Here is a 16,196-nt window from a genome sequence, read left to right as displayed (position 1 = left end):
ACCAAACGCAGATTGGGTGACCGCTTTGCGGAACACCTCCGTTCAGTCCGTAAGGGGGACCCCGAGCTTCCGGTCGCTTATCACTTTAATTCTCCGCTCCATTCCCACCCAGATCTCTCTGTCCTCGGCCTATTACATTGTTCCAATGAAGCTCAAGGAACAGCACCTCCTCTTTCGATTAGGCACTTTACAGCCTTCTGGACTCAACATCGAGTTCAACAATTTCAGATCATAACCTCGGCCCCTATCTTTCTCTCATGGCAGCTGTTGATGATTCTGCCATTGCCATTTACATTTCATCTAGACCCATCTTTTGTTTCTTAACTTGTCCCATTACCATCTCCTTTCCCCTCGCACCATCATCCCGTTTGTCATTTAATCTCTCCGGCCTTCCAGCCTATCACAGACCTTCCCTTTTGTTCTTTCCTCCCCTCCCCCCTCTCCCTGCCCCAACACTTGCTTAAAAACCTGTTCCATCTCCAACTTTTTCCAGTTCTGACGAAGGGTCCCAGACCTGAAACGTTAACTCTGTTTCTCTCTCCACAGATGCTGACTGACCTGCTGAGTAATTCCAGCATTTTCTGTTTTTATACCTTTGATCGAGTTTGGTCACCTACCCTAATGCCTCCTTCTTTGGCTCGGTCTCAGTTTTTGTCTGATTGCAGTCCTGTGAAGCACCTTTCACTATGCTAAAGGCACTATATAACCACAAGTTGTACATCATTGGCTCCACACGGACCGCAATGACTGGTTGCTCTCTGTCCCCATGCAAAATATTTTCCAGTATATTCCATATGCTCAGTTTGTGATGTAATCTCTCCATGACGTCCTGGGTGCCTGAAATGGAAAATGTTGCATCGAAAAATACAAACATAGAGCGTAGAACTGTAACAGCCTGTGGAATTAATTTAAGAAAACTGGAATCATGGGGATGCTGGATTAACACACTCTTCATTCCTGCTCCAGTTTAATCGAGGACAGACGGATGGGATGACAGGCGCTCTCGATGGATGTAAAGGTCCAAAATAAATTGAAAGCAGACCGCCTCCAGCCCAGTTCCCAGAGGAAGTGGGTGCATAATCCAAAACCAGTTATAATTGTCCACTAATATATTCGTGCCAATCAGAAACTATACAGGTTGGTGTAGGAAACAAACTGTCGCACTCGTGCAGTAGTGAGCACACCTCCTGCATCACGGCATGTTGCTGGGACAGAGCAATGAGCTTTAACTCTGCAGCTAGCCAGGGTCAGCCATGACTCAGTGGGCAGGACTCTCGCTACTGAGTCCGAAGGTTGTGGGTTGAAGCCCCACTCCAGATACTTGAGCACATAATTCAGACCAACACTCCCAGTGCAGTGCTGAGGGAGTGCTGCACTGTCGGAGCCGCCGTCTTTTGGATGAGACGTTGAACCGAGGCTCCGTCTGCTCTCTCAGGTGGATGGAAAAGATCCCATGGTCACTATTTCGAAGAAGAGCAGGGGAGTTCTCCCCGGTGTCCTGGGCCAATATTTATCCCTCAACCAACATCACTAAAGAACAGATGATCTGGTCATTATCACATTGTTGTTTGTGGGAGCTTGCTGTGTGCAAATTGGTTGCCACGTTTTCTACATTACAACAGTGACTACACTTCAAAAAGTACTTCATTGGCTGTGAAGTGCTTTGGAACATCTGGAGGTTGTGAAAGGCGCTATGGAAATGCAAATCTTTCTTTGTAACCAGTGATGATCTGTCCTGGAAGTGCTTGATACTTGGCCTTGTGCAAGGAGTAGAAAATTATTCTGGAGCTCTGCAGTGATATTCTATACCATGACCACAAAGTTCACTACCCACTCCCCCGTTCACTGCACTTATGTAGCCTCCTCACAGAAGAATGTTTAGGAAAGAGGAGAGGAGGAGCCAAGCTGGAAACGGGAAAGATTAGAGTTTTTTTTACAACCACTTGTATTTATATAGCGCCTTTAACGTAGTAAAACATCCGAAGGCGCTTCACAGGAGTGTTATAAAACAAAAGTTTGACACCGGATCACACAAGAAATTAGGGCAGATGACCAAAAGCTTGGTCAAAGAGGTAGGTTTTAAGGAGCATCTTAAAGGAGGAAAGAGAGGCGGAGAGGTTTAGGGAGGGAATTCCAGAGCTTAGGGCCTCGGCAGCTGAAGGCACGGCCGCCAATGGTTGAGTGATTCTAATCTGGGATGCTCGAGGGCAGAATTAGAGGAGCACAGATATCGCGGGATAAAGTTTTAAACAGGCTTCTGAAGAAAGGGAGAGAGTTAGAAAAGCAAAGAAGGTTAGGAATATAAACTGATAATGCTGGAAATACTCAGGAGGTCAGGCAGCATCTATTAAATCTCACTTCCAGTTCTGATGAAAGGCCCTCGACCTGAAAGGTTAACTCTGTTTCTCACCACAGACGCTGCCTGACCTGGGTACTTCCAGCATTCTCTGTTTATACTCGAGGGTTCCAGTATTCGCAATAGTTTGCCTTTAAAGAAGTTTAGGAAGTGAGTTCCAAATGGCAGTGCAGAGGGCGAGCAGTCATCCAGAGTTGGAGGAACTGAGTGCACGTGGCTGGGGAAAATTGTTCAAAGTGGGGCAAGACCATGGGGTGATTTGAAAACTGGGGTAAGGACCTTAGCTTCCATGTACAGGAGAACAGGCAGCCACTGGAGCTTGGGTGGTGGGTGTGTAGGATTTCGTGAGAGATGGAACTTGGAGCCACAAGGGGGAAAAAAGTCACAATTTGAACATTTTCATTTTGCTGCAAGGGATGCTAATTGTTGCCCATTTATTTGTCTAAAGGGAGCGATTCCATTTTGCAATAACGTCTAGTTTTACATAGAATATAAGAACAGGGAGGTTATGCTTAAACTGTATAACACTGGTTAGGCCACAGCTAGAGTACAGCGCACAGTTCTGGTCAGCACATTACAGGAAGGATGTGATTGCACTCGAGAGGGTGCAGAGGAGATTTACGAGGATGTTGCCAGGACTGGAGAATTTTAGCGATGAGGAAAGATTGGATAGGCTGGAGTTGTTTTCTTTGGAACAGAGGAGACTGAGGGGAAACTTGTGTGAGGTGTATAAAATTATGAGGAGCCTAGATAGAGTGGATAGGAAGGACCTGTTTCCCCTAGCAGTGAGGTCAATAACCAGGGGGCAGAGATTTAAAGTAATTGGTCGAAGGATTAGAGGGGAGTTGAGGAGAACTTTTTTCACCCAGAGGGTGGTGGGGGTCTGGAACTCACTGCCTGAAAGGGTGGGAGAGGCAGAAACCCTCATCACATCTAAAAAGTACTTGGATATGCGCTTGAAGTGCCGTAACCTGCAGTGCTACAGACCGAGAGCTGGAAAATGGGATTAGGCTGGAGAGCTCTTTATCGGCCAGCACAGACACGATGGGCCGAATGGCCTCCTTCTGTGCCGTACATTTCTGTGATTCTATGGTACTTTTTGATCTGATTGTAGTGGCTGTGTTTACTTACCTGGGTTCTGTTGCACTGTTCGGTTTAGGTACAACTTCAATGTCTTACGATTGATCTGTCCACATGTTTGGCAGGTAGTAAAGTTGTTGCTGATGTTTGAGTCGCTTCTCACTGTAATAACTATTAGTGTCTCAGCATCATGGTGTGAGAGCTGAAAATTTACAAAACTGTTCAGGCCAGGAAGGCTCAAATCTCTGCAAACCTATTTGAGGGTTAATCTGGGACTAATTGATTTTGGGGGGAGGGTGGGTGCTTGCCTCTTACAGAATGCGCTTCCATAAGGAGTGTCCTGCAGAGAAAATAAAGTGTGATTCAAAATTCCAGCAGCTAGTTTTAGCAGAAATAAAAAGTTCAATTGAAACATGGAAGACTGAGTCAATTTTGACCTTTTTGTTTCCCCCCCAGCGATTTATGTAGGGCTGTGCTGATCGATTCAAGATAATGAACAGAGAGCAACAGTCTTGTGACCGAGTCAGCTGCTGTGTGCGTGAGCCAGTATCGTGCACATATTTGACTTGGTTGCCTACACCCTGTTTGACCGAAGGATGTTGACTTTATTGCATTGACCAAGCAACCTTTTTTTTGTGTACTTTGTCACCTGTTTGCATTGTTGTTCATAAGAACATAAAAGAGAGGGGAGCAGGAGTAGGCCGTGCGGCCCCTCGAGCCTGCTCCGCCATTCAATAAGATCACGGCTGAACTTCTACCTCAACTCCACATTCCTGCGCTATCCCCGTTGTTGTAGCTCGTTGCCAGACATGTATTCGCAACTGAGAATGGGAAATCTGAATTTACTTGGATCACGGCTTAGTCAAACTGCTAGCACTAGGATAGGGTGCATTCAACACTAACTGTGTAGAGGTTTTGGCTTTACTCTGGCACTGCAACTGTAGAATCTGGAGTTCAGGGCCAGGCTTGACGCACCGGAGTGAAGCAGAGAGACATTCCTGGAGGAGGGAGCCTTGTTCAGCTGCATCTCGAGTCATTTCAGGTTGTGACGACCTACTTGTACTCCAAGTTCAGCATTGGCGCCGAGCTGAAGCCACTTGTAACAATCGGTGTTCCCGCTAATTATTTTTTGGGTGCACGGCCCCTTTAAAATACCGCGCACGTGGGCTTTTGCCATTAGAGCGGCTTTGAGCGGGACCGGCAGATTGCTGTGTGGCCGCGCAGCTTAACGGAAACACTGACCATGCATCCTTAGTGTCAGAGATTGACTGCAGAATTGACATTTCATTACAGAGAAATCACTCTCCCATGTAAGCTCAGTTTCGGGAGGCTGCATGAAAAGCTTGTTGTTTGGCCAGGGTGACTAGTTCCTTTTAACTTGGAGCTGCTTTCTGTTACAGGGTTTCAGACTGTTGCACATATAACAGAAAGTGTTTGTTTGCTGCTTTTCTCAATAATTCAGTAACTGTCCACGGGATAGAAACAGGAGGAGGCCATTCAGCCCCTCGAGCCTGTTCCGCCATTCAGTTAGATCATGGCTGATCTGTATCTTAACCCCATCTACCCGCTGTGGTTCTGTAACTCTAAAAACCCTTACCCAACGAAAAACCATCAATCTCAGTTTTGAATTTTTCAGTTAACCCCCAGCCTCAGCAGCTTTTTGGGGGGGGGGGGGGGGGGAAAAGAGAGTTCCAGATTTCCACCACCCTTTGTGTGAAGAAGTGCTTCCTGACATCACCCCTGAACGGCCTGGCTCTAATTTTAAGGTTCTGCCCCCCTTGTTCTGGACTCCCCCCACCAGAGGAAATAGTTTCTCTCTCTCGACCCGATCAACTCCTTTAATCATCTTAAACACCTCGATTAGATCACCCCTTAATCTTCTAAACTCGAGGGAATACAAGCCCAGTCTGTGCAACCTGGCCTCGGAATTTAACCCGTTTAGCCCCATTAGCGAAATTGATACCCCTCCTCCCCATTCTTCACGTCCGAACGCACTCTTTTCTTTGAGCAGTGAACCATAGTACTGTACTGCTTTTCGAACTGGTTCTGTTCACGCTAGTCTGGAGTGCACATGTGCAAAAGGCATCTAAAAATAAACAATTGTACAAGAACTGTTCCTTCAATATGAGCCATTTTTGAATGTGAGACGTTATTGTGTGGGTAGTGTCAGAGTCACTGAGAATTGGAATTGCATGGTGGGGACGAGACAAAATGCAGTCACCAAGAGAAACAGAGGGTGAAAGAGAGACTTTGCAATCGCAGTTGAAATAATAGCTTAATGCGGGAGAAGGTGGGTGAGAAAAGTTAAGAACTATACAGGTTTACAGTACAGAAGGAGGCCATTCAGCTCATTGTCTGTGCTAGCTTTTTCTAGAACAATCTGAAGCTAATCCCACTGTCCCACTCTTTCCTTGTAGCCTTGTATCTTCCTCTACTTCAAATATTTATCCAATTTTCCCATGAAAGGTCTCTTCCTTGACCACTCCCTGTGTCAAAGCATTTTGTGCTCCAACAGCCCTCTAAGGAAATTCTCCTAACCTTTCTCCGCAGTCTAGTGACAATTTTAAATCGACAACCCCTCATCACTGACTCACCAACCTGAGGAAAAGAGTCATTCCATATTCATTCTAGGAAAGATCTTTTTAAAAACCTGCATTAAATCTCTTAGCTTTCTCTACTTCAGTGCAAATAGTCCCAGTATCTCGAGTCTCTCCTCGTAACTATAGTTTCCCATTACTGACATCCTAGTAAATTTACACTGTAAACTCTCTCTTCCACAATGGACAGCCCAAAATTTCACACACTAATCTAACTGTAGAAATTTATTATTCTTCCCCAAAGCCTTTCCACCATCTACAAGGCACAAGTAAGGAGTGTGATGGAATACTCTCCACTTGCCTGGATGAGTGCAGCTCCAACAATACTCAAGAAGCTCGCCACCATCCAGGACAAAGCAGCCCGCTTGATTGGCACCCCATCCACCACCTTAAACATTCACTCCCTCCACCACCGGCGTACCGTGGCTGCAGTGTGTACCATCTACAAGATGCACTGCAGCAACTCGCCAAGGCTTCTTCGGCAGCACCTCCCAAACCCGGGACCTCTTCCACCTAGAAGGACAAGGGCAGCAGGCGCATGGGAACACCACCACCTCCAAGTTCCCCTCCAAGTCACACACCATCCTAACTTGGAAGTATATTGCCGATCCTTCATCACTGGGTCAAAATCCTGGAACTCCCTCCCTAACACTCTGGGTGTACCTTCACCACACGGACTGCAGTGATTCAAGAAAGTGACTCACCAACTCCTTCTCGAGAGCAACTAAAGGTGGGCAATAAATGCTGGCCTTGCCAGCGATGCCCACGTCCCATGAACGAATAAAAAACTCTCATACTCCATACCCCTCTTTATAAAAGACAAAATGCTGTTGCCCTTTTTAAGTGGCTTCATTTACCTGTGCTCGCTCTTTGATGTATTTAAACCCCTAGGTTTCTCTGTCCAGCCACACCCTTCAGTGTCTTTCTGTTGTGTTTACTCTCATTCTGTGTTTCCCCTCCCAAAATGTATTATCCACATTAAATTGTGCCTGCCACCTGTCTGCCCAATTCTAACCTCCCTTTCTGAAATCCTTTCCTATCCTCCTCACTGTTTGCCAAGCTGTTTGCTTTGGTGTAATCCACAACTTCTGAGATCGTGTTCCCTATACCCAGGGCCAGATCATCTGTATAAACTCGGAACAAAAATGGACCCAGCACGTGCGATCCTTTTCCAATCCAGGCTACACCCATTTACCCTAACTCTTCGTTACTTGTCCATCAACCAATTTTCTATCCATGCTGCCACATTTCCTCTTGCACCATATGTCTACATTTTTCCAACCAGCCTCTTTAGACACCTTGGGCTGGATTTTCATTGAGGAGACGGGACTACAACTTTTGGGGTTGTAGTCCCGCCTCCATCGAGTTCTAGCCAACCCACGCGATTTAGACTTGATTGACCTTGTTGAGCCTGCTCAGCAGGCTAACTAAGGGCCACCTGGCAACAGGTGACGTCACAGATTGAAATTTCATTTGTCAAGACCTTTTGACAGATGAAATAGCAGCGTTTCACAGCTGTTTGAAGCTGTCAAACACTGACAATCTGTACTCTAAGTTAATTCCTTCCTCTTGGGATGATCTAGAGATCTCCCCGGAACAGAAAGCAGAGGCTGCAGATTTTGACAGCTGGTGGCCATTCTGCTTTCTGTGCTGGTGAGATGAGGGACCCCCGAGACCTGAAAGAAGGAAGGCTGTAAGGGTTAGTAGAACTTCTTTAAACACTTTACACAGACCAAACACGCTTACCTCTGCACTCATGCACCCATCACTCACCTGAACACCGGACATCTCGACCCCTCCAAGCCCTTCATCCCGACGGCCCGCCTCGCTAACTTGGCGTGGTTTGGAGCTGTTGGGAATCCCACATTTCAACAATGAAAATAGGGATTAGGCTAAAAACTGCCTGTTAACAGGCAGTTAATTGGCACTAATCCCCTTCCCGCCTCGGGGAGGGGGTGGGTACCCGCCTCCTTTGAAACTGGCATGGAGGTGGGTTGGGGGCGGAATAGGGTCGGGACAACCCGATTTCGGAATTTTAAACCCCCACACGCCTCCAATCCCGACTCCACGGCCCAATGAAAATCCAGCCCCTTATCTAATGCCTTCTAAAAACCCATATATACTGCATTCCTTTCTTCGGTCACTTAAAAAAAAAAAAAAAAAAAAAAAAAAAAAAAAATTCAAATTTGTCAAGCACAACTTGCCTTTAATTAACCCATGCATTCTTTATGTACACACATTTTACCTTGAATTATGGATTCTAAGAGTTTACCCACAACTGGTATTCGACTAACTGGTCTATAGTCACCCACTTCATCCTTCTCTCCCTTCTTGAACAAGAGTGTTACATCAGGGATTGACAGGGTAGATGCTGAAAGATTGTTTCCCCTGGCTGGAGAGTCTAGAACTAGGGGGCATGGTCTCAGGGTAAGGGGTCGGCCATTTAAGACTGAGATGAGGAATTTCTTCACTCGGAGGGTTGGGAGATCCTTGGAATTCTCTGCCCCAGAGGGCTGTGGCTGCTCAGTCGTTGAGTATATTCAAGGCCGAGATCGATAGATTTTTGGACTCTAGGGGAATCAAGGGATATGGGGATCGGGCGGGAAAGTGGAGTTGAGGTTGAAGATCAGCCCTGATCTTATTGAATGGCGGAGCAGGCTCGAATGGCCGACTCCTGTTCCTAATTCTTATGATCTGTGACTACTCTCTAACTAGTCGGCACAATTTGCATCTTTAAGGAAGATTGGCAAATTGTGGCCAGACGTCCTTGCTTCTTTCAGCAACTTGCTTACATCTGGCTATGACTGGCTGCTGGGAGTTACTGGGAGGCTGACACCAGGAGCATTCCCTGTCTGTCTTCTAAGTAATTTCATAGGATACTTAACATTCCCCAAGCCATCGGGCTGACCGATGGGGCCGCCATCAATGTAGCATTCCTTCCGTCCTGCACTGGGATGTTAAATTATGTGCTGGTATGAGGCTTAAACCCACACGCCTATTGACTCCGAGCTACTCTGTGCGCCAAGCTGATGTTACAATTGGAGTTATTCCTGATGATTGCAGCGTTCCTTTGGATTGATTTGGGAGTTTTTCTTCTCTGTTTTCAGCCGCAAGGGATCGGTGAGCCTAGTGTTTATCACGCGGTGATTGTCATCTTTTTGGAGTTCTTCGCTTGGGGATTGCTGACCACTCCGATGTTAACTGTGAGTACAATGTACACCGTCACGCTTCATTAGAATAGTAACCCCCCCCCCCCCCCCCCCCCAATGGTTCAGTGGGTGAATCCACCACCTGACGTGAACCAAGCCGTGTGCACTAGGCAAGTCCCGTGTTCCATTCCTGCTTTCTCAGTTGGGACATATGGACCTTTGCATCTCTTGGAAAAATGGTGCTGTGCTGTGACTCCTGCTGAAACGTGCATGAGTAGCCAGCTAGCATTCACTGACGAGGCTCTCGCAGGAAGAATGGGTAGTGTGTGAGTACTGACTGGCTGGTGGTGCCTGTAGACCTGTATCCCAGTGTGAAACTCCAGGACCGATAAGGTGAGGGGAGAAAACTGGGCTCAGAAAACTGTAATGGTTAGTTATACTCGTTTTAACCTGTAATAATTTCATTGTTTATTATCGGGTGTTTAATTCAAATGAGGCATAAATTTGCATTGGTTTGAGAAGTGTGAACACCTTCCTTTATACCCCCAGTCTTTATGCATTTTATTTTCCGCATTCGTTGCTATGTGCAACCAAATGACTCCAGTACAACTGCACATGTTGGGCTGTCGTGTTTTCGGAATCCCTCAGTGCCGGGTGTTCAGGATGAGGACGCAATCTGTTGTGATAGCACCCCCTCCCCCCCCCCCCCCCCCCCTACACAATGGCTACTTGGACAACGTACTGTCAAACAGTGCTCAAGAAAGAGAGGGAGAGGAGAAATATGGCAGTGGATGCGAGGGGGAATAATTGCTAGAGGTAATATTTTGAAAGTCTGCTATAATACGGATATATTGTCTTGCTCCTCCCACCCCGCCCCCAGAATCTGTTTACTCCGATCTGTAGAGTAAAGCCTGGGTAATGGGAATGCACCAGCTCCTACCACTGCTCTCTTTTTTTGGGTGCGCGGCCCATTCAAATATTCGGCCATGCGGGGTTTCTCCCATATGAAAGCCGGTGAGCGGCCTGCGCAGGACCTCCAGACCACGGCGCGGCCGCACAGCTGAGCAGGAACGTTGGTTCCCACTTCTGCTATGAAAGAAGAGGCGCTTGTCTATTCCGAGTGCCTGACACGCCGGTCTCGTGCAACCAGTGGCAGAACCAAAGTAAACTCATGGCCTGAGTCAATCTGGCCAGCAGACTTTGACATTACTGCTGGCTGCAAGAGGCCCATACGTTGGCAGACTGTGGCACCAGCGCAGTGCGAAAGCGACTTGGCAAAGAGTTACCAATTGCCTGCTGCCTCTGCAACCCTGCATTATCATTTCATCAGGTAACATCTAGTTTTTTCCTTAGGTTTTGCATCAGACGTTCCCTCAGCACACATTTCTAATGAATGGACTTATTCATGGGGTGAAGGTAAGAAAATGCAATCACAGAGCTTGTCCTGGGAGCAAAGTCTGTTCTGTTTGACTTAAGTGGCTAACGCCGAGCCGCTCTTGCCTTCATTTTAAACAGCAGCAGCAGCTTTTTGTTAGCTTGAATGCATGAAATTCTGAAACTATTCTTAAAACAGAAGCAGGAAAGTAAAACAATGTGAGAAATCAGAGAATGTTGGAAGCACACAGCAAATTCAGGAGTAAGGGAGAGAAATATTTTGAGTCTTGTTTCTTTCAGATGGGGTGCCATTCCAGCAGTTTGTTTTCGCTCAGTAAGATGCCTATTAATGAACTCGAGCTAAGTGGACTGACTACTTGTAATGTGTTGAATGTATATCTCCTGATTACTGGTGGAATTGCACATTTAACCGTGAACCATCTCCAGCCGTGGCTCAGTGGGTAGCACCCTCGCCTGCGTCAGAAGGTTGTGGGTTCAAGTCCCACTCCAGAGACTTGAGCACAAAAATCTAGGCTGACACTGCAGTGCGGTGCTGAGGGAGTGCCGCACTGTCGGAGGGGCAGTACTGAGGGAGCGCCGCACTGTCGGAGGGGCAGTACTGAGGGAGCGCCGCACTGTCGGAGGGTCAGTACTGAGGGAGCGCCGCACTGTCGGAGGGGCAGTACTGAGGGAGCGCCGCACTGTCGGAGGGGCCGTCTTTTGGCTGAGCCGTTAAACCGAGGCCCCGTCTGCTCTCTCAGGTGGACGTAAAAGATCCCATGGTACTATTCCGAAGAAGAGCAGGGGAGTTCTCCCCGGTGTCCTAGGCCAATATTTATCCCTCAATCAACATAACAAAAACAGAATATTTGGTCATTATCACATTGCTGTTTGTGGGAGCTTGCTGTGCGCAAATTGGCTGCTGCGTTTCTCATTGAAACTTATAAAATTCTAACAGGACTAGACAGACTAGATGCAGGAAGGATGTTCCCGATGGCAGGCGAGTTCAGAACCAGGGGTCACAGTCTAAGGATAAGTGGTAAGTCATTTAGGACAGAGATGAGGAGGAATTTCTTCACCCAGAGAGTGGTGAACCTGTAGAATTCTCTACCACAGAAGGCAGTTGAGGCCAACTTACTAAATATATTCAAGAAGGAGTTAGATATATTTCTTGAGGCTAAAGGGATCAAGGGATATGGGGAGAAAGCAGGGACAGGGTACTGAATTTGGATGATCAGCCATGATCTCATTAAATGGCGGAGCAGGCTCGAGGGGCCAAATGGCCTACTCCTGCTCCTATCTATGTTTACATTCCCACCCAGTGCCGTTCTCCATCAGACGCCAGTAGTGTCGGTAAAACTGGCAGAAGTTCACAAGACCAGGGATAAAGTGAGTCTCTGCTGCTGCAGGAACTGGGTTGGCCAGCATTTTTACATTTACAACGGCAGCGAATGGCAGGCTAAACAGGCATCTGGCATTGGCTGTGTTTTCATGAAGTAAATGCACCTTTAGTGTCACTGATGACGAGCTGCCTCAGTCGATGCATCATTAGTGGATGTACCGTCACCACATGGACTGCAGCGGTTCAAGAAAGCGACCTACCACCACCATCTGAAGGGCATCTAGTGCTGGGCAATAAATGTCGGCCTTGCCAGCAACGCCCGTTTCCTGGCAGAATTGTAAATAAAAGATGTTTGCTCTGTGAGGAAGTGGAGAAATTGACTCTGCAGCTACTCATTCTTTCGGATCAAGAGAGGAGAGGTGACCGCCTTAAAGAAGGTCTTCCCATCGGTGACCCTTTCGACAAAAAGCATTGTTTTCTTGCCTTAAAAAATACTTTTATTCAGTAAGTTGAGCTTATTGAGCTCGACGACACAATCAAACTGAATGAAATGAGCGCGGCTGTTGCCCTGGGGCACTTTCAGCATTCACGTAACGTCAACCGTTCAGAGTTTTCTCGCGTGGTCAGGTCATTAAATCTTCCCAGCAGTAACTGTTGGGCCACGTACAGCAGGCCAGGCTGAAAGCGAAAGCGAAGGATGTATCCATGCTTCCCGTGGGTTCTCGTGACTGGTCCTCCCGCCTGTGCTCCTTTCAGATGCCAACTGACTTGCTGTGTGCTTCTGCCGTTTTCTGTTTTTATTTCAGATTTCCAGTATTTTTCTTTTGATGTCTAGAAAGCTGTCTGTCTGATAAAGCCACTGTGCATGTGTGCACGAGTGTGTGTGTGTGTTTAGTCGCCTTTAATGACTTGTTTTGGTCTGCAGGGCATATTATCGTTTCTCAGCGCTCCTCTGATTGGAGCGCTATCGGATGTTTGGGGCAGGAAATCCTTTCTTCTCCTGACTGTGTTCTTCACCTGCGCTCCCATTCCTCTCCTGAGAATAAGCCCCTGGTGAGTGTCTGCAAGCTGCTCTATTACATTCCTTAACAGAGCAAAAACAAAAAAGTATCTATCTGTTGAGACATGTTAGCGGATTTTTGAGCCATAACGTGACCGTTAAGTTTGGCGATCTCTTTGCCGATTTCAAGAATTAAAAAATAAAATTATAAAGTGTATTGTGAAAGTTTATCCTGCACTTCAAGCTGTTCCGGTTGACAATTAAACCCCTTTGTATGTTGCATCACCGAGTGGTGAGATTCAGGCTTTTACGTCGCGAGTTCCTGATCTCGCCTTCCACCAGAGCCGCGGTTCACTGGTTAGCCACTTACCGCAAAATCATTGGTTTTAAATTGAGGGAAGGCTGAGGGCATTTAACTCACTTTCTGCGGAAAAGAGGAGACTTTGAGTTGACCTAATTGAAGTTTTCAAAATTGTGAAGGGCATTGACTAGTTGAGCCAGGTAAAGTTGATCTCTGTCTCTGGTGAAGGGTTCAAACACCAAGGGAAACGCGTGAACAATGAGGAGGATAAGAGTCAGAAGGGATGTCGGATGAAACTTGTTCTGAGGAGGCATTGAAGCCTGCGGTACAAGGGGGCTTGAATCAATTAATACCTTTCTGGAGAAAGAAAGTAGTGAGGGACACGATGAATAGTTGGGCCTGGGATGGATCCTTGATAAGGGGACAGGATACATTAGAAACTCTTCCATGTAATGAGTTTTTTTCCCCCCTACTGTTTCACTGTTCTCCCCTCCCCTTTTATTCCAATGTTCTCCGCTCCTCCTAAAGGTCGTGACTTGTGCTGGGTGTGGGTACACTGGTGGGTGCTGGGTATGGGTACACTGGTGGGTGCTGGTATGGGTACACTGGTGTCCGCCTTTGAATACTCCAGCCCCCCCCCCCCAAAGTGCCCATTCTTCGAGTATGAGCATGGGCAGTGAGTGTCAGAAGGCTGTTTGGCTAGTTGGGGGTGGGGCGGGAGCTTACCCAACTCTGTCCCCCACCTAAAGCCCAGACGTTCTCGGTAGGGGTCACTGGGCAGCAATTAGAAGCCACAACCCAGCCTCAAATGATCTCTAGCACACTCCGAGCTAAAGTTATTCCGTTTGCGGTGTTGCTTGTAACTGCACATTTACAGCCGAGCGTGCTGATCTGGGTATCATTCATTGTTTAAGTAGCCAGCTGCTCGTTTACTCTTGGTTGCTGCTTGAGGTTCCAACAATCTGTAAATTGGCTGTTCCTATTTGTGCTTTCCTCCGCAGGTGGTACTTTGCAGTTATTTCCATGTCTGGAGTATTTGCCGTCACGTTTTCAGTGATCTTTGCCTACGTAGCAGATATAACTCAGGAGCACGAGAGGAGCACAGCTTATGGGCTTGTAAGTCACAAAACCACAGCTAAAGAGAAGGACCTCTCTGATTCCACTGTGCGGGCTTGTTCAGGGTCTTAACCACCAAGGGTCCTTAGCTAATCATTATTACTGGAGATTCAACCACACCTTGTGAGGCAATGTGCATCACGTGTACCATTGTACGAGGACAATCTTTCTGCCCACTACTGTTCTAAGTCTGAAGGTTTTGGGTTCATTGAAGCACAGAAGGAGGCCATTCGGCCCGTCGTGCTTGTGCTGGCTCTTTGAAAGAGCAGTCGTGCTTTTTGTCCGTAACCCTGTCAGTTCCTCATCCTCCAGAACCCGTCCAACTCCCTTTTAAAATTAGATGGAATCTGCTTCCACCACCTTTTCAGTTAGAGCATTCCAGATCCCGACAATTGAGAGTGGAAAAAATTCTCCATCTCCTCTCTGGATCTTTTCCCAATGATTTTGAATCTATGACCTCTGGTTATTGACCCACTTACAAGCGGGAATAGTTTTTTTCTCTACTCTTATCCAAACCTCTCACCATCTTGAAAACCTCTCTTAGGTCACCTCTTAACCTTCTCTGTACCAAGGAGAACAGTCTGAACTTTTCCAACCTCTCTTCATAACTGAATTCCCACAATAGGTCTTGAGCACATAATCTAGGCCAACTCTGCAAAGCAGCACTGGAGGAGAATTGCATTCTCGGATGGGACGTTGAGCCAAGGTCTCCTCTCAAGTTGGTGTCAACAATCCCGTGGCATTACTTAAAGAGCAGGGTTGTTCTCCCAGGGTCCCGGCCAACATTTCTCCATCAACCAGCAGCACCCAAATGACAGATCAGCTGGTCATGAATCTCACTGCTGTTTGTGGAACATTGCTGCTAATTGACTTTGAAACTTTTTTTCTTTCAATAAGTTCATGGCTGATTCTCAACCTCAACTCCACTTTCCTGCCCGATCCCCATATCCCTTGATTCCCTCAGTGTCCAAAAATCTATCGATTTCTGCCTTGAATATACTCAACGACTGAGCATCCACAGCCCTCGGGTAGAGAATTCCAAAGATTCACAACCCTCTGAATTTCTCCTCATCTCCGTTATGAATGGCCGACCCCTTATCCCTTGACTATGACCCCTTGGTTCTAGACTCCCCAGCCAGGGGAACTATCCTCCCAGCATTTACCTTTTAAGCCCTGTAAGAATTTTATATGTTTCGATGAGTGTTTGTTATACACTGACCGTTTGCCTCTGGGACCCCGGTTCAAATTAAGCACAGGCTGATGAGAGAAGAGACTTTCCTCTCTGGCTGTAAGAGTCCTTTGTCAAATGAGCTAGAGCAATCTCCAATAGGGCCAGTGCAGTAGAGGCTGCTCTTCAGCAATTGGGGTTGAGGTATGTTAGAGCATTGCAGAGGGAGCTTTACTCTGTATCTAACCTGTGCTGTACCTGCCCTGGGAGTGTTTGATGGGACAGTGTAGAGTGAGCTTTACTCTGTATCTAACCCGTGCTGTACCTGCCCTGGGAGTGTTTGATGGGACAGTGTAGAGGGAGCTTTACTCTGTATCTAACCCGTGCTGTACCTGCCCTGGGAGTGTTTGATGGGACAGTGTAGAGGGAGCTTTACTCTGTATCTAACCCGTGCTGTACCTGCCCTGGGAGTGTTTGATGGGACAGTGTAGAGGGAGCTTTACTCTGTATCTAACCCGTGCTGTACCTGCCCTGGGAGTGTTTGATGGGACAGTGTAGAGGGAGCTTTACTCTGTATCTAACCCGTGCTGTACCTGCCCTGGGAGTGTTTGATGGGACAGTGTAGAGGGAGCTTTACTCTGTATCTAACCCGTGCTGTACCTGCCCTGGGAGTGTTTGATGGGGCAGTGTAGAGGGAGCTTTACTCTGTATCT

The 16,196-nt window shown here is 47.2% G+C and overlaps 1 protein-coding gene across 2 annotated transcripts in view; it reads left to right on the top strand.

The window, feature by feature from the left end:
• The window catches only part of LOC147108001 (solute carrier family 71 member 1-like), a 67,700-nt gene that overhangs the window by 27,458 nt on the left and 24,046 nt on the right, over nt 1-16,196 (top strand). For both annotated transcript variants that reach the window (XM_086004396.1, XM_086004395.1), the window contains exons 2-5: nt 9,141-9,236; nt 10,536-10,598; nt 12,824-12,951; nt 14,201-14,315. In XM_086004396.1, the coding sequence (XP_085860522.1) occupies nt 9,141-9,236; nt 10,536-10,598; nt 12,824-12,951; nt 14,201-14,315 (402 nt within the window). The remainder of the gene's footprint in view (nt 1-9,140; nt 9,237-10,535; nt 10,599-12,823; nt 12,952-14,200; nt 14,316-16,196) is intronic.

The sequence above is a fragment of the Somniosus microcephalus genome, chromosome 13 (genome assembly GCF_052327205.1).
Source record: "Somniosus microcephalus isolate GS21.2 chromosome 13, FLI_Smic_1.0, whole genome shotgun sequence".
Taxonomy (NCBI): Eukaryota; Metazoa; Chordata; class Chondrichthyes; order Squaliformes; family Somniosidae; genus Somniosus; species Somniosus microcephalus.
This window is presented reverse-complemented; position numbering and strand designations above follow the sequence as displayed.